The 18161-nt window shown below is 37.1% G+C and overlaps 1 protein-coding gene across 1 annotated transcript; it reads left to right on the top strand.

Annotated features, from left to right (window-relative positions):
* Nucleotides 1-4590: 4590 nt before the first annotated feature.
* On the top strand, nucleotides 4591-15911 carry GMFB (glia maturation factor beta). The gene is made up of 7 exons (XM_037503370.1): nucleotides 4591-4689; nucleotides 9273-9369; nucleotides 10757-10806; nucleotides 11478-11527; nucleotides 11985-12067; nucleotides 13206-13279; nucleotides 14881-15911. Exons 1-7 carry the CDS (start codon nucleotides 4687-4689, stop codon nucleotides 14950-14952), a joined length of 429 nt encoding a protein of 142 aa, XP_037359267.1. The 5' UTR covers nucleotides 4591-4686; the 3' UTR covers nucleotides 14953-15911.
* Nucleotides 15912-18161: the final 2250 nt, after the last annotated feature.

Here is an 18161-nt window from a genome sequence, read left to right as displayed (position 1 = left end):
CCTTATCTGGCCTATGCATCTCTACATGACCTGGCTCCACATATTTCATACTTATTCATTCTGAATATGCCAGACACTGTAGAAAGCATTAAGAACACAATAAAAAAAATGGCACATAACTGTTCTCATGAAGTTTATTATCTAATGGGAAAGACAAACATTAACCAAAGATTTTAAACAAAACAAAAAAGCAAAATTACAGTAAGTACCATTAAAAAGAGGTACATGGAGCTATGAGAACATACAATACAGGAATGGAGAAATAACATAGATCAGGGAAGGCTTTCTTCAAAAACAGATGATCAAGTTGAAAGCAGATAGATAGAGGAATACCAGGCAAAGAGACAGGAGGGTAGGAAGGACATTTAATACAGCAGCCACAGCTTGGGCAAAGGCTGAGAAATCAGGTTAAGAAATCGTAGGATACCTGTGAAAATGAAAGGTTGGGATGGTTAAGTTGTGGAGAATGAAAATGTGAAATAAAAATGGGGAGACAACTAGGGTCCAGACCACACTGGAATCTTGCCATTTTAACTACTCGATTTTCCCCTAAGAGAAGTCACTGTTGTTATTGAAGAAGAATATTATGTACCAAATTGTGTTCCCTCTCTCCAACCTGGAATTCATATGTTGAAGATCTTACCCACAATGTGACTATATTTGGAAATAGGGCTTTTAAAGAGGTAATTATGGTTAAATGGGTTCTTAAATGTAGAACCCTAATCCAACAGGACTGGTATTCTTGTTAGAAAGAGACCAGAGATAGCTCTCTTTCTGTGTATGGGTACAGAGAAAAGATTATGGGAGGACACTCTGAAGTGTCCATCTGCAACTCATGGAGAAAGGCCCACTAAAAAGTCTGCTGGCACCTTGGATTTCCAGCCTCTAGAATTGTGAGAATATAAATCTGTTTTGTTTTAGCCCTCAGTCTGTGGTATTCCACTAGAGCAACCTGGGCAAACTAATATAGGGCATGACAGCTAGTTGCATTTTGAATTAATCACTTTGACTATTGTGGAGCTCATTGGAAGGATGCTGGGATGGATATGAGTCAATATCTCCATATCATATCAATTAATATACTCTTTCAAAAGTCCAGGCAAGAAATATTGGTAACTCTTATTAGGAGAGGGATGAGGACTTGCAATAAGGTGGATGATTAATTAGAAATGAGTCATCTTATGAAGGACACAATTAATAAATACTTTAGATAGAAGCTTATTTCTCTTTCAGTGAAAGTCCAGAAGAAAGTAATGCAGGTCTGATACAGTGATCCACCGTGCAAGGCAACCAGGCATCCGTTTTCTCCATCAGGTAGCCTTATTGCTAAGATGCCAATGCAGTTCCAGCCATCAGGCCAGCCAAAGGCAAGGCCTTTCCTCCTTGCTCAGAGGGAAAGCAACTTCCAATCCAAATCTCTTCAGATTTTCCAATACCACCCCTACTTGGATGCTTTACCAAACCCCTTCCCGCCTCCACCTCTGAGACGCCAGCCTGAGCAGGTTAAGTTTGACTGTCTGCTGCCCTTACTCTAGCCCCTTCTCCTTCCTACACTCCACCAGGCCAGAAGGGAAAGACTCCCTCCTTCCCACTCAGCAGGTACTTTCCTTATGTCATAGTCTCACTTTTCTCTACAATATGGCATATATTAAATGCCACTTTTAACTTTGCCAAGGTCTGGATTTTGAAATGTTATTGAAGACTTACAATTTTATTAAAAAAAAAACACAACAACTTACTTTTAGTAGTGCGTGGCGTTTTCAAGATTACAGTGCTTCTGGGGAGTCAGAGATCCTATTTTAGTTGGCAAAGCTGCTTTCTTCCTTTTTGTTTCCTGACATCATATTTCTGTTCATCCTTTGACACTGACAGATGTTTCTAGTCAACCAAGGAGAGGGTCTCATAAGAGAAATTAAAAAAAAAAAAGTCACTGTTTTCAAAACTTGTTATCTCCATTATACAGTTTTCTTGAAGCTGCCAACCCTTTCATCTACTTTATATGAACTTTCTTTATCCTACATTATTACCTGTAAGGGCAAATTTTTTCTATTTTGAAGACAACAATAGGAATTAATAAGTGTCATAACTGTGAGTATCCATCTTTGAGATAATCACTACACAATAGAATTACATCAATATACAGTTTGCATGGGATGCCACAGATGACCTAAGTTGTGAAAAATCTTATAATACCTTGGTAGACCTAACAGCCTAACCCTTTGTAGCTCACTGAAGTTCCAAGTCCCTCTAGTAAAAACTCTCCTGGTCTGAAATGTTGGGCTACTGTTATCTAAATATTCTAAGAGGCAAGAGGTTATCAGAAAACTGCTCTAACTGAGCAACACTGACAATATGTGTGGTACTTGGTCTGTGGCCCAAAGCGTAAGTCATTTATCCAGAACAGTTCTCATTCTCAACTGGGGGGGATCCGCCACCTTCCTGCTCCAGCTTCCCCCTATAATAACAGGACAAATTCTGGACTTATTTTGGTTGTCACAATTAGGCAGATGCTTCTACCCTCTAGTAGGTAGAGGACAGGGATGCTGCTAAACACCCTATAATGCATGCACAGCCACCCACAAAAAGAATGATCTGATTCCAAATATCAATATTGGGGAGGTTGATAAATTATGGTACAGAATATTCTATGGTTTCTGGGAATTTCTCACAAATCACTCTTTCCTCTTTTCCAGGTCCTATCTTCCCTGGATGGCTATCAAACATCCGTTTTGCCCCACCATGTAGCCTTATTGCTAAGATGCCAACGCGGTTCCAACCATCAGTTTCATCTTCTAGAAGAGGCAAAGGCAAGGCCTTTCCTCCTTGCTGAATGGTGTCCTTGCTTGCGTCTCCACTTCCCACAGTTGTTTCTTTCTTTTTTCACACTATTTTAAATCTTAATTTTCAATTTATATGCAGTAAAATTCAACAATCCTGTTTACAGTTCTGTAAGTTTTAACAAATATGTAGAGTTCATCACCACAAACAAGACACAGTATGTAGCTCAATTTTCAGAGTCTTTACTATTCTGGTTTCATGTACTTCAGATAGAAGCCCAAGAGTGGGATTGCTAGGTCAGAAGATATTTCCATTTTTAATTTTTTTAAGGTAAACCCAGATCACCTTGCAAAATGGCTGCACCAGTTTACATTCCCACCAACAGTGTGAATTATGGTTCTTCTTTCTCCACATCTTCTCCAGCACTGTTTCTGGGGGTCTTTATTAGGTATGCAGTTCTCTTGAGTGTCAGATGATAACTCTTTGGGGTTTTGGCCTATGTCTCCCTTATTAAGAGTGATGATGAACATTTTCCATGCACTTATTGGCGGTCTGGATAGCCTCTTTGATGATGCCAGTTCTTTTTTGTCTCTTTCTATATTTTTTAAGAATATATATAAAAATCAATAGTTGTCCTGCAAGGTACTTTAGTCTCTGGCCAATAGGTTTTGGCAATTGTTCCAACTCAGCACACAGAATGTTACTTATACTTTTTTTTTTTTTTAAGATTTATTTATTTATTTATTTATTTATACAAGCACTGGGTACAGTCAGAAGCGCGGGAGGGTGAAAGAATTCACCAGAGCCACCAGAGCCAGAGCGGGGAGCAGAGCAGGCAGAGGGACCGAAGTACACTGCCGAGGGGAGCAGCGGGCGGCAGGAGAGGTCTGTGCGCCATGTGGGATCCTCCTCCGGTGGCCAGAGAGCATCCGGGGATCGAACTGGCGCTGCAGAGGCTGCGGGCAGCTTCGCAACCCAGCACTCAACCGCTGTGCCACTGGGGAGGCCCCTTACTTATACTTTTTGAAGGCTGCATAGTATACCAGATATAGAAATCACAGACTTAATATAATTCTCTATTGGTAATAGTTGTTAGAAGGCTTTTGTTATGAGGAGCAATGTTGTGACAGTTAATCTGCAATTATATTGTTTTCTGTGGGTAGGAATGTATATATAATAAATTTCCTTTAAGTGTTATTGATGGGTCAAAGGGTTGCTATATTCATTATAATTACAGATATTGCTCAGTTTTCTCCTTTAAATTCTAGAGTTTGCATTTTGCTTCTTCCAAACAACTTTTCTCACAGCTTCAAATGCTGACTTGCTCCAACGAATCTCTTCCTCTCACAAAAATTTATTTATAATGAATGATTAGGTAATGGCGTGCAATAGCAATCATCTAAACATTAATCGTTACTCAACCATACTTCAGTTAATGAATGCTATTGATGAAATAAATATATTAGCCAAGTCCTGGTAGGTGATGGGATTTGGAGGTGAGATTCCTGGGAGGGAGAGGTAGAAAGTGTTACAATAGAGTTGGGGAAGGTCAGATTTGGAAGGTAGGCTGCTGACAACACACATTGATTTAATCATGTGATGACATTGCTCTCAGAGTTTGCGGTAAGTTAAAAGGAGCCGAGAATTGGCTTGACTTCTCAGTGTATCTTGCCCTAGTCCCCACTTCAAACCAGTCCCAACACCCGCCCCTCGGGGGACAGAAGCGCAGACACTGGCGTTCAGGCTAATTTTGAGCCGCGCCTCCTGCCGTCCGCGTCACGTGCGCGCCCGCCGCGTCCGTCGGGGGGCGTGGCTCCGCCGGCGCCGGGAAAGGAAGGGAGGCGGCGGTCGCGCCATTCTTAAAGGGACCCGAGGGAAGGCGAGAGGCTGCTGACGGCCGGAAGGAAAATGGTGAGTTGCCGCGGGGGAGGGCGGGGGCCAGAGGGCTGGGCCAGCCTGCTGGGCTTTCCTGATTCCCCAAGCCCTTTTCGGCTGGCGGTGCCCGGGGTGGGTCGGCGCCGCTTCCGCGGGCTGTGGCGGGCGCGCACTGCCAGACGTGGCCTCCCCAGCCGCCGCCCCGCCTAGGGCAGCATCCTCCGGCCCGTCCAGCGGCGACCCGCCCAGCGGGCTCTGGGACTCTGGCGCGGCTGCTGATGGAGGGGTCCCGCTCCTGAAATGAAGAGTCGGGGGGCCAGTAGTTCGGCCCCGCAGAGGGCTTCCCCAGACGCGGGGTTCTCTGCCAGGGCCAGGCCTAAAGGGCGGGCGGGCGCCCAGCGCCTGGAGCCTGGAAGCGATTGGGGAGGGGTCCACTTCCGATCCCGTTCTTCTGGCGTTCTTCAGCCTGTCTCCTTCCCCCGTGTGCCTCTAAGGATGTCTTTGAGCTTTGCTTTCTTCGCATTGAGGCTGCTGGAAACCTTTTGACCCAAGGCTTTGGCAACTTGAAAGTGTGAGTCAGAAGCTTTAGTGTTGCCTGGTGTGGGGGCCATGGCTTCGTTTCTCCTAGGGGACGGACTCCACGCTCAAAATAAAGTGGAGAATTAAATTGTGTGCCCAAGCAGGGTGTTCTGGATCTTCCGCATAGGCTTTTAAAATATGCTCGTTTCTTTAATTACAAAAAAAGTACTCTCCTTTTCTCTCACTACCCCCCCCCCAACACACACCATGTCCTGTCTCAGACCTGCCACTTATTTCACGGGCCCATCCTCCATCTAAAGGTCATGGTCACTAAATCTAAGTGCTCTCTTTCTCATCTTTCCGGACCTTTCAGTTGCATTCTGAGTATTGACACTCTTCTTTTGGAATCATTCTCTTGCTTCATGCTTCCCCCTTGAATTCTGGGATACAGAACTCCTGGTTTTCCCCCCTGCTTGCCCTGTTGGTCCATCTGTGTCCCATGCACACTGTTCTTCCCTGGACATCTCACGTAGGAGTCCTAGGCGCCACTAATCTTTTTTGTTTGCTTTTGTTTTTCATTTTGTATTCTATTTCCTTCTTTTCTTACCTACACTCATGGCTTCAGTTACCACCTACCTATATGCAGATGACTAGTGATCTTGTATTGCAGACCTTGTTTTTTGAGAACCAGCTCAGATCTGTATATTCCACTATATAAATAACATCCCTGGGAAGCTTTCACCACTTGGGTGTCTCAAAGGCACCTCATTTTGTCCAAAATTGAACTTACGATCTTTCTTCTCAAACCTGGTCTAACTGTTCCTTAATTTAGTGAAAGGTAGCATGTCAGTCTGTTACACAAGTGAGAAATCTGGGATTCATCTTAGTAATTCTACTTCCTAACCCACCTATCTCCCTTTCAGTTCCATTCTGTCACCAGCTCCTTTGTAGGGGTTAAGCAGGTAGAGGTCTGGCTGCCTGGGTTCAATTCTGGCTGCATTAGTTATGTAACTTTGGGAAAGGTACTTAGCTTCTCTAAACCTTACTTTCTTCTAAATCACAACCCATTGCATGGGTTCTTTTGAGTATGAGGGGGGATCCATATAAAGGGTATAGCAGTGTTTCTTTTATGTGATTAAGACATGTTAACTATTTTTTTTTTTTTAAGATTTATTTATACAAGTACTGGGTATAGTCAGAAGTGCAGGATGGTGAGAGAATTCACCAGAGCCAGAGCAGGGAACAGAACAGGCAAACCGATGAAATACACTGCTGAGGAGAGCAGCGGGCACAGCAGGAGAGGTCTGCGTGCCACGTGCTGCGGGCAGTTTCGCAGCCCAGCGCTCAACCGCTGCGCCACCAGGGGAGGCCCAATGTTAACTATTATTAGCAATATTCACCTAGCTCTTTTTATCCTCCTCAACCTGTCTAAGCCACTTTTCATCTCCCACGTGGACTACTAGTTTGCCAGTTAACTAGTCTTGCACACTCCTTTCATCCAACCCCTCTGACTGTCCCCTACAATCAAATTTGATCACATTTCTTATCAGCACCCTGCTTGAAACACTTTAGTGGCTTCGCTTTGTTCTCTAGGAAAAATACCAAACTGGGTCCTTTGTGCTCTGGACCCTACCAACCTCCTCTTGTATCATGTTCCAGGTTCTTGCTCATTCTCTGTGCTTGAGCATGGATGTGTCATGCTCACTTAATCAGAGGGTCTTTGCACAGGCAGTTTTGGTCCTTCACATTCCTCTTATCAGGAAGATAGTCTGTGACGGCGCTGTTCCTCACTAGGCATCAGATCGATAACGCCTCTCCTTCCTAGCTCTATCAAAGCTATAAATGCAGGGCCTCTCCGGTGGCGCAGCGGTTGAGCGCCGCCGGTTCGATCCCCGGCTGCCCCCCGGCCACCAGAGGAGGGTCCCACATGGCGCGCAGACCCCTCCTGCCGCCCGCTGCTCCCCTCAGCAGTGTACTTCGGTCCTTCTGCCTGCTCTGCTCCCCGCTCTGGCTCTGGCGAATTCTCTCACCCTCCCGCGCTTCTGACTGTACCCAGTGCATGTATAAACAAAAACAAACAAACAAATAAATAAATAAATAAAACATGCCTCTATTTAAAAAATAAATAAATAAATAAATAAAAATAAAAATAAAGCTATAAATGCATTTTGCCTGATCATTTGACACAAGTCTATTGTCTACTAGACCTGAGGACAAACCATGTTATTTATTTATTTTATATGTTGTAGCCCTAACACTTAACATAGTGCTAGCATTCATTAAATGTTCACTATATGATAAACCAATAAATGAACACTTGAACTCAAATTGCCACTTAACTTTCTTTGTGCATTAACATTTACTATGTATAGTTGTTTTCAAGGCATATACTCTTAAATGTTTACCCTAACTATTAGTAATTAGAATTGTCCTTTCTCTTATGGGAAGAAATGTTTGGCCCTATTATGGTATTGGCCTTATTATGACATGCAAAAGTTGTGTCAATTAAATCACAGTATATTTTTCACTGAGTCTCTGATCTTTAGAGTGTCAGGATTGCATAAACAGCTCTGGTGTCAGAACTGGAAGATAAGACTCATAATAAATTGGTCTTTGCTTAACCAAAAATCTAAAATATTTGAGAGTTTTCACTAATGGACTATGCAAACCAATCGTTGAACAGATAATAGCAATTCTAGTTTCCTGATTTCTGTATCTTTCTTGAAAGATGGGGGAGAAGGATTAGTGTTGAATACTGACTTCAGGAAGCACTATATAATTATAGCATCTCTTTCTCTAAAGAGAACTAAGAGAATGGGCATATATGATTTCTGCAGGAGCCTTAGTTATTGGATAGAACCTGTTGGTGGGATGTACTTTTTAATTGCATAATGGTGTAATCTATGGTATATCACACTTTATATATTACCAGTATTCTCAGTTTAAAGATTATAGTCATTTCCTACTTGAACGTGTACTTACCAGCACAGGGTCAAAAAATTACTTTTTCATTAAATTTTTATTTTAACTTAAAATCAGAAGACTTAATTCTTCTGGACACATATGTTCAGCATTGGTCTCACATATACTCAGCATTGGTCCTTGAAGAAGGAGGGGGAAAAACTATATATTAAAAGACATCCAAGTATGTAGATCTTGCTTAAAAAAAATTTAAAACAGTGAGGGGACTTTGAACTCTATCTGAATATGTGATACTGAAATTGTTAGTTTTTTTTTAATGTGCGATGATATTACTATCTTTATATTTTTAATGGCACATACTGTTATTTTTAATGATACATGCCAAAATATTCACAGTTGAAATGATTTCTGGCCTTGGTTGTATGGCAATCCCTGGGGCTAGTGTTGAGGGTATTGGATAAAATAAAACTGGCTATGTTGAAAGTGGTTGAAGCTGAGTGATAAGCACATAGGGTTCTCACTATTCTCTACTTTTGTGTGTATTCAAAGTTTTATGGTTATTACAAGAAAAAAAAATTATATCCTCTTGTTTGCAATCAGTCATACTATACACTAAAATAAGAGTGCTGTGATCATTTTCTTGCCAAATATCCAAGGAGGAGTCTGTAATATTTGTCATTTGTAAAAGGTTTTTTTAGTTTTTCTATTTGTTTCCTCTGGTTTTTCTTTCATAATTGTTAATAACTCCTTTTTAAAATTCCCCATAATAATTAAAATATAAAATGTTATTGATCTTTACTCTTATGGTTTATTTTTCATACTGTATTTGTATTTTTTAATAGTTGTGAGACTAAAAATGAACTGAGGTCTTATTAATTCTAAGTACAATAAGATGATTTCCTGTTTTCCTGCAAGAGCAAAAGTATCATACTTTTTAGTAGCACACAGTGACCCTTAACTTTTCCCCATATTCTTCCCTTCTCTCCAGTTCTGATGAAATTATATGATTAATGTAGCTACAAAGGTTGGTAGGTTTAAAAACTCATTATTCACATGTATTGCATTTATGCTTTCATAGAAGTGACATTTGTAGATGTCAGTATACCTTTTTTAAAGGTATTTTTATAATATGTCAAAGTCATGGCATTTTATTTGTGATTTTTTTTTTCCTTTTCTAGAGTGAGTCTTTGGTGGTTTGTGACGTTGCTGAGGATTTAGTGGAAAAGCTGAGAAAGTTTCGTTTTCGCAGAGAAACAAACAATGCTGCCATTATAAGTAAGCTAAAAGTGATTGCCTCAGTTACATGGTCTTAGTTTGTTTTATCTACACCTACAGTGAGTAAGCTGAACCTTTAGAATGTATTTGTCTCCTCCTGTTTTAAACTCTCCCTCCCCTTTTAGATCTATTTAAAAGGTAAGTAACAGCTAACTTCTCAGAGCAGGGGTGGAGTGTCCTGTATCCTCCATAGTTCTTCTCTTAGCTGCTTACACAGCTCTGGAGAAAGATGTTCTTGGTCACTTGGTCATTTGTAGTGCTCCATCTAATTTATGCTTTAACTTCTCAGTGGAGTAAAAGTAGCCTGGCCAATATATTCAAACAGAAACTTGTGCCTCTACCTCAACATTGTGTTGAGAGTGATTTTGGGACTTATTTCAATTCTAGACTTGAATTCTGGTTTCATGAAGAGTATTTTTAAGCGTTTATTCACTTCTGACAGTGGAAAATTAACTTGCATATTATCTCTTCCATTGTGAGTCGTGTCTGATCTTATGAAGATTTCCTTTATATTCTTAGGTAATATTTAATATGTGGGTAGTAATATAAAAAGATGAAGGGAGGATGAGGGGCTGAGAACGTAAAACTCAACATATTACTTAGGATCATCTGTCACATGTGAATTAAAGAGTTGTTAACAACTTGTCATAATTTCTAGTTCTTTTACAAATAAATAATGTAGGCATTGCATCACATTCTTAATAAAAATGTGTGTCAGCATCATTTTGCCACAAAAAAGTAAAGCTATTGGAAATTTACTATGAAATTAATTGAAAAGCCAAAAATGGCTAACTTTTCACAGTAAGGGAAAAGAGTAGAGGCATAGGTTATCTTAACATTTTTTCAATTTGGCTTTGGATTATTTTTCATCTGCTCGAAAAATAGATATCACTGTATTTGGTAATCTGCTTTATCAGAATAATCCTATTGCACCATGAAATCCTGACACTAAAATGTGGGGATCTGGCAATTATTTTATCCTGACCTCTAGTCAGGATAATATTTATCATTTGAACTACTTTCTCTTGTAGTTCTAACCATGTTACATAGACCTATTTCAATCACAGTTAGTCACTCTCTGAGTTTTTCTTATCATAGGAGGTTGCATTTGAGTTACAAAGCTTTTCATATACACAGTAGATGTATGGTGTTGAATTAAAGTTCTGAATAAGCAAATTAAGCTCTATGAATTGTGGGTAAAAGCTTTTTAATGTTGACTGCTTCAAAAAGCAGAATTAGCTGATAGACCATAAAGCAAAACTTTGAGTGAGTGCTACGCTTTTGTTTCTTGATGTCTTAATTTCGAACCCAAAAATAAGGGCTGAAACTCTGTGGTTTGTATAGATTAAGGTCACATTAGTTTACTCATACTATATTTTTATTTTAGTGAAGATTGATAAGGATAAACGCCTGGTGGTACTGGATGAAGAGCTTGAGGTTTGTTTGATCAGCTAATTGCAATTTTATAGTTACTATTTGTTCAAAATCATTATTTCCCAAAAGATGCTATATTAGTTGTGTGTACTTTTGAAGTTCTAACCCCTTAAATACATGCTCATTATGTATAAAAAGCATGTGCTAATTATGGCCTATCACATTTTCTTGCTAATTTAATCACCATCTTTAGAACATTAATGAAATCCAGTGTAGTAAGTGGTAGAAATTAAGACTATGTGCCCAGTAAAAGCTGAGTCAACTTTATAAGTTGCTTCCGAATTGGTTGTCTGGTAATGAAAACCAAAACCCTATAACATAAGTATTTAGTTTATCAAATTAAGTAACAAAGTTAGAGTGAAAAGAAATGAGTTTTTCTCCCCTAAATATCAGGCACTGTTGTTTCCTCTGAGAGGTTCGCTTATTTCATTCTTTCTTTCCTGAAAAATTGGAGCATAGGCATAGACTACTAAATGGAGCTAAACTGAGTGGGCTTGTATTGATTGCATTGAGGGTTTAATAACCTGATCTTATATACAATTTAGTAAAATAAAATTTTATGTTGTGGTATGTAGTTATTAATTCATACCTATTTGTAGAATAGATGCTCAGTATATTTCCAAGGACTTAGGACTAACAAAATGCTTAAAGGTTATTTCTCTTTATGGTGTCAGGGCATTTCACCTGATGAACTTAAAGATGAACTACCTGAACGACAACCTCGATATCCTTTTCTTAGTGCTTTAAAAAGATGTTTTCTTTAGCGGTCAGGGTTTTATTAATGAAGTTCACTTTGTTCAATATTTTAAAGATAGGTATACCTAAAATATGTATTCATGTCTTAGACTAACAAATGAAAAATTGATGTGTTGGTGGGATGAATTACATCCTATAAAAATTCCCTTTACTGTTAAATATTTACAATAAAAATTGCAAGAGCGAGATAAGAAACACACAGTCTTAACATTTATTTTTGAGTGATTACATGATTTTATAACTTCTCTTTGGGGCCCACTGATAATTTCATTTTAAGATATGAATAATGAAGCTGTGGCCTAAGAGAATTGGTAGAAATTTACTGCTTACTAACTCCTTGGGTATATATTTTCTTTCACAACATTGTTAGTAAATAGTTGTTTGAAGTGGAACAATAATTTTAGTTTCTTTAACTTGAGAAAAACCTTCATTGTGTATAGTTATAAGTATCAACATGATGATGGAAGAGTTTCATATCCTCTGTGCTTCATTTTCTCCAGTCCTGTTGGTAAGTGAATATTTAGTTTTGATCTCATTAATTAAATCATTTTTATACTATAAAAATTTCATACTTTTTTTAAAGATGAAAATTGTTGAATAACCTAAATTGAGGCATGTGAATGCATCAAAAGAAATTACTATAAAACATTACCTCATAGAACATGCTTATTTTTTTAAGAGAACATTCTAGAAATGTAATCATTAGGTCTAATCATGTGCTCATTTTAAGGAACTTGAAACAAATCACATTTTAAAATATCAAAAGAGGGCCTCCCCTGGCGGCACAGCGGTTGAGCGCTGGGTTGCTAGGCTGCCCGCAACCTCTGCAGCGCCAGTTCGATCCCCAGCCACCGGCGAGGGTCCCACAAAAAAAAGAAATAAATAAAATAAAATAAATAAATAAAATATCAAAAGTACCTTTTCTTATATATTTTAATTTTGTTTACAAGTTTGCACATGTTGTAATACTAATGAAATATTTGTGTTTATCTTGAAACAGCAGTTATCAGTGATAGAATTTTGAGAATAGTTCTAGAATTACTTACATTGGATATTAAAATGACTTATTGGTATTTAAGGTATCGAGTATCACCGGAATTCCCACTACCACCATGCAAACCCACAGTAGAGTCTCTACTCACTGATTTCTTCTCTAAACTATATTATTTGTATCATTTGCTTAGTGCTTACAATGTAAAATATATGTTTAATTTAATATGTAAGCAGACTGTAACTTCTCTTTAGGACAAATCTCCCACTCCAGCACCCTATCTACCCCAAAACCTTACATGTTTTATTCATTGTTAAATTGACTTTGATATTTAATATCAAAATTAAGGTAGTGATGAAAAGTTTTTCAGTATTAAGGTAGTGCCAGAGCTTTTAAGTGCTTGCAAGAATCTAAAAATCAAGATCTACAGAGGTCTAATTTCATGTATTTTTGCTTATAGTTTAGCTATTGTGTCTCTTTGTGCAGGCAGTATGCAATGTAAGACTCAAAATGCAGCCCATACACATTTAGACTGAAGTTACTGTAAAGTTGATAGCATCGGAAATCTTAAATGTATCATTTTTAAAAAGTAAGTTATAAAAAGCATCACTTCTTCAAAATCTAAGTCTCATTTCTACACTAATCTCTTTTCCAGGATGTAAGCCTGAACAACAGATGATGTATGCTGGGAGTAAGAATAAGCTTGTCCAAACAGCTGAACTAACCAAGGTGATATTTATATACTTACATGTAATATTTACTGATTATACATAGTACTGCTTGTTGAGACATTATTTCCCCTTGGCATGTAAGTAATCTAAAGACTTAAGTATTTTTTTAGATTGGTGAAAGTTGTAACAGAGCAACAAATTAGTTAAAGCTTTTTATTATTTGGAAATAAAGTAATAGAAGTCTTTAGCGATGGTTGCTTTTTTTGAAGTGACGGTTGCTTTTTTTGAATGGTAGTTATGAGTAGGAAAAAATCACATTCAAAATGGAGGCAGCTTTAGAAAAGCTACTGTAACTATTCAATCTATTAAGAGTTCTTTATCTTCCATAATGTAAATTCTGATGATTAAAATTATGCATTGAGGCATCTCTGAATCATATTTTGTACAGGAATTTCATATTATGCAGTCAACTATTGTTTCCAAATCTAGTCCTAAATGGCTAAGAATATTTACTAATATTAACTTTATTTAGCTGGAATCTTTTATATGAGATACTTGCTTTAACATTTCTCATTGTTTTATGGAGTTTTGAAGGGTGAAGGTAAGAGGGATACTTGCTCTCAAGCTTTAACTTCCGCATATAGTTGAGTTGAAAAAGTATAAACATTTAAGGTTCTTCTGAAGAAGAATATTACATAATTAAAATAGTACTAAACAAGATTTTGTTTCTGGTTTTAAAGCCAGCATCAGTGTTTTCGCATTGGGTACTTAGCAGTCTTCAGTTTAGCAACTGTCTTTAAGTGATTTTTCTTTTAGACCATATGGTTGTTATTGATACCACCAACTGACAAAAATAGTACTTTCCTCATCGGTAGCATAAGAACACCTGGATTTGCTCTAAGGGGGATTTCCTCTAAAGGGGGATTTTCTCTAAGAAGGAGTTCTGTTGGCAACCTCATGTCTCTTCTAATCCTGGGCCTGCCCTAAAGTGCTGGAGTTAAGGCTTTACAATTTATAAGTTACTTTTACCAATAATCCCACTGAATTGATGGTGGATTCCTAGTTGGTAGATGGATAAACTGAGGCCCAGAGGATGAATGACTTGCCCAGGACTGCATAACAGTAAATGACAGAGTTAGGATTCAAACACATCTGGCCTCAAATTCCCATCCCTGCTCTTGTTTCTCATTATATTGTCTCTTTATAGACATTGTACTTTCTAGACCTGCAGGTACTCTAGTTCTTGCTGGAGGTATGTGGCTGGGACTTATAGTTCATGGTATTTCCTCTATGAAAGATTAGCATGTGTGCTTCCAGTTCCTAGCTAGATTGATTTTAGTTGTGTATTACTTAGTACCACTGGATAAGATTTATAGAACTGCTCTTTTAGAATATTTGTAGATTTATTCTTTAAGAGAGTTTTGCTTTTAGACTATCTTGATTGCTAAACTTTTATCTGAGTACTTAGCATTTAAAAAAAGTAAAGTACCTCCCAAAAGTCATATCTAATATACACAGATTTAGTCATGACCAATATGAAAGAAAGGAAAACTCAGCATTTAATACTCAAATATATATATAAATATTTTTGATATATAGGGTTTTTTGGGAGAGTCTCAAAATATGACCTAAGGTTGGTTGTTTTTTTTTTTTCTTCAGGTATTTGAAATAAGAAATACTGAAGACCTAACTGAAGAATGGTTACGTGAGAAACTTGGATTTTTCCACTAATGTGAACTTCTGTGTTTCTGAAGTATTTATGTATTAAACTGACCATACTGGAACAAGACATAAATACTTATTTATGCCTAAAAATGCACTGTTACTTACAGTTTGTTTCCTGCAGTAAAGAAAATTCTTCATTTGTTCAAAGTCTGAACAAAGAGGAAATCATCTTCATAGTAATGAAACTTTGTAAAGTGTTTCCTTATATTTGTAATTGTTAGGTGGACTACTTCTCTCCAGGGACTTTTTGCACTCTTGTGACTAATTTCTATAACTTATGGTTCAGAATTTGTTACTATTTGCAGACACCATTGGAAAGTGGGTATTAGATTGTGATAGACAACAGTTGCCTCCTTTGACAAATACTGGATATTAGCAGTTTATATATGAAAATAGCATATTATCACTTGTCAAATCTTTGAAATTAATTTGGGGTAAAATACTTGAGTGACCCAATTTTGAGCCATGAATAATAATTTACTATGTGTAACTTGCATTTTAGGTACAGTCTCATCAATTCCATATCTTTTTTGATTTCCTGTATCTATTTAATCACGTCCAGAAATTTTCTTCATCAGTTGCTCATTCTTAAAGTATGGGAATTAGACTTCATAATAAAGTTATGACTGCTAGGTTTTCTTTTTATGGAAAATAGCGTCTTAGTTTTAGAAATGATGGATTGTAACTAATCAAGGGCTTATTCCTGGTCATGTCATTTCTGGATAATTTCAATCTAGGTTAATAATACTTTATTTATAAAGCTCCTCTTACTGTTGTCCTGTGAACACTAGTTATTTTAAATATGTTAATACTGTGCCTTTTATTTGTTAGCTTTAACGTTAGTTTAAGACTTTTACACTGTCAGTATTCCAGACTTGGTGAAATTAATACTTTTGTAAAGGGTCCAATTAAAACAGTTTTCTAATGTGTGTATCTGAAATTTGTAATAAAATCAACTTCATATTTTTAAAATTCCAACTATCTTGCATTGGTGAATATAAGGCAGTTGAGAGTTACAATTTTGGCTATAGTTGTGGTTAGTTTTGTGCCACAGGAAAAAATTGCTTATCTTAATACCTTGGCCATAAATAATAACGTTAACACATCAGTAGAAACTGCGTCTTATATCCTATCAGCAGATATTCTAAACTAGGCACCTGTCTTGTTAGAGGAAGGCATCCTTGGCATAACCCAAGGATTCTAATACACAGTGTACTTTAAAAGCAAACATAAGTAACTGTTTAACATTCATTTGTCTAAAGGTCTTAAAACTAAAGACTAACCAGATTTGGTGAGTGAATTCTTACATTGAATATCAATCATTTCAAAACTAGCAAAGCATTTTTTTATGTTGGTTTATTTTCCATTCCTTTGTTCTTTGCATTTCTTTGATGTTCCTGTGCCAACTTTAATACAGAGGTAAAGATAGTTGGAATTTTCATAATACTGAATAGAGCATTTTCTGTTCCCAACACTGTTTGGCTTCACTAATCTAGAAAATAGGAAGCAATGGGAAGTTAGTTGGAGATGAAGTGCTAGAGTGGGTATTTGTTTTGGTTCATGAATGGGAAGTTTTCTCCATTCAGATTGCCACAGAGAGAGTGAGAGAACTTTACCCAGGAAATTTAGGAATTCTTTAAGCAGCTATTTTGATATTGGAGAATAATGCTTATAACTCTTCAGAAATGCAAATGTAATCCAAGTGACTAGAGTGTTTTTAATGTTTTTGAATGAAGGACATGAGATTTTGTTTTACCTGGTTCACAGCAATAAGAGAAAATTACTAGTTGCTACAAGAATGTATTTTTGAATGAGATTCCTTATTTTGCTTGCATGTTTTACTTTTTGTTTTTTTTTTAAACTTGAAAGTCCTTCATAATGACATGCAGAGAGTTCTTTGCCCAGGGGCAAAGAATGGTGATAAACCATACTTTTTTGAGCTTGTCTGACTCCTTATCATGTATTTTGCAAGCCAATAAATTGAAGTTAGCTATCAGTAGAATTTTTTTGCCCTTCTGCTGTTTTATCCCTGTATAGGGAGATTTACAAATCCTATACTCTTGGATTTTTATATATAAATTTCCCCTTCAACTAATCAAATTTTGCATTCTTCTTTTCAAGTATATTTTCTACTTGATCTCTTTTTCTGCCTTCTCTCAAAGAGTAACTCCAGATTTCATAATTCCAGTGTTTACATTCCTTATCTCTCGGGTGCAACCATTCCCATTCAACCTTAAACCATAATCTTTCCTTTTTTGACAGCAGCTATTTTCCTGGGAATCTCCTTCATGGTCTCCTAAGTCAGCACTAGTTTTGAAATTGTTGGCCTTGCATGAGTTATGCAGAGCATCTAATGTGAAAATAAATCCAACTAGTAATCACAGTATGTTTTTAATGGTTTGGTGGCAACATAAATGACATATGAAGAAAATTGTTCTCAGGTTACTATGTTGAAATTCCACAATACCAGAGTTTTGAATAGTATTCATTTTGTTCTGGTATTAAAACAATTGTGTTAGGAAAAAAATTGGTGGTTTGACTTTTTAATTGACTTATAAAATAAAGGTTCACATTACCTATTTCTAAAAAGTTTACTAAATGCCTGATGAAGTCAAATATACTTTTGTTAAGAGGATGGTGTTAAAATTTTTATTGTATTGCTAAATAATCTTTGTAGCAAAATGTCTGTCAGCACTTTTCTCTCCCTTTTTACCTCCTATTTTCAGGAGTCAAGCGTAGCCATAACTCTATCCTCGTCTGACACTTTAAAAATTTCCAGTTAGGAGTTTATTGCCAAATTAAATTTGGCTGTCTTTATTCCCCACCCAGGTACATAGTAAGGAGTATGTAAAGTAACGTTTGGACTGCTTTTAAAACCTAAACAATGTCATTATTCCATAATGTGGACTAGTGATGAATAGATATTTTCATAAGAACTTAAATGCTGATATTTGGTGGAAGTAGAGAGTAACTCGTATTCTATCAGTTCCGATATTCATAGTATGGTTGCTGTCCCTATTTGTTCAATAGACGGATAATACTGGAATCTACAGAATGTGAGCCTTTAAAATTTATGTGAACAAGTATCTCAAACATTTCTGGACAAATCTTATTTTGTATTTCTGGAAAAATGTAAATCTTCTAGGCTACTTAATATCAATGGTCCCACATTGAATATTCTTGAGAAATTTATTTCTTATTATGCCTTTTGACAT

The sequence above is a fragment of the Talpa occidentalis genome, unplaced genomic scaffold (genome assembly GCF_014898055.3).
Source record: "Talpa occidentalis isolate TD23 unplaced genomic scaffold, MPIMG_talOcc4v2.1 talOcc4.11, whole genome shotgun sequence".
Taxonomy (NCBI): domain Eukaryota; kingdom Metazoa; phylum Chordata; class Mammalia; order Eulipotyphla; family Talpidae; genus Talpa; species Talpa occidentalis.
Note: the sequence above shows the minus strand (reverse complement) of the source record. Positions and strands in the feature narration are given on the sequence as shown.

Bases quoted from the DNA above. Each gene is read 5' to 3' on its own strand.
- GMFB (XM_037503370.1), top strand. The intron at 12,068-13,205 runs GTAAGTGAATAT...TCTCTTTTCCAG, and splicing joins CATTTTCTCCAGTCCTGTTG to GATGTAAGCCTGAACAACAG. The intron at 13,280-14,880 runs GTGATATTTATA...TTTTTTCTTCAG, and splicing joins AAACAGCTGAACTAACCAAG to GTATTTGAAATAAGAAATAC.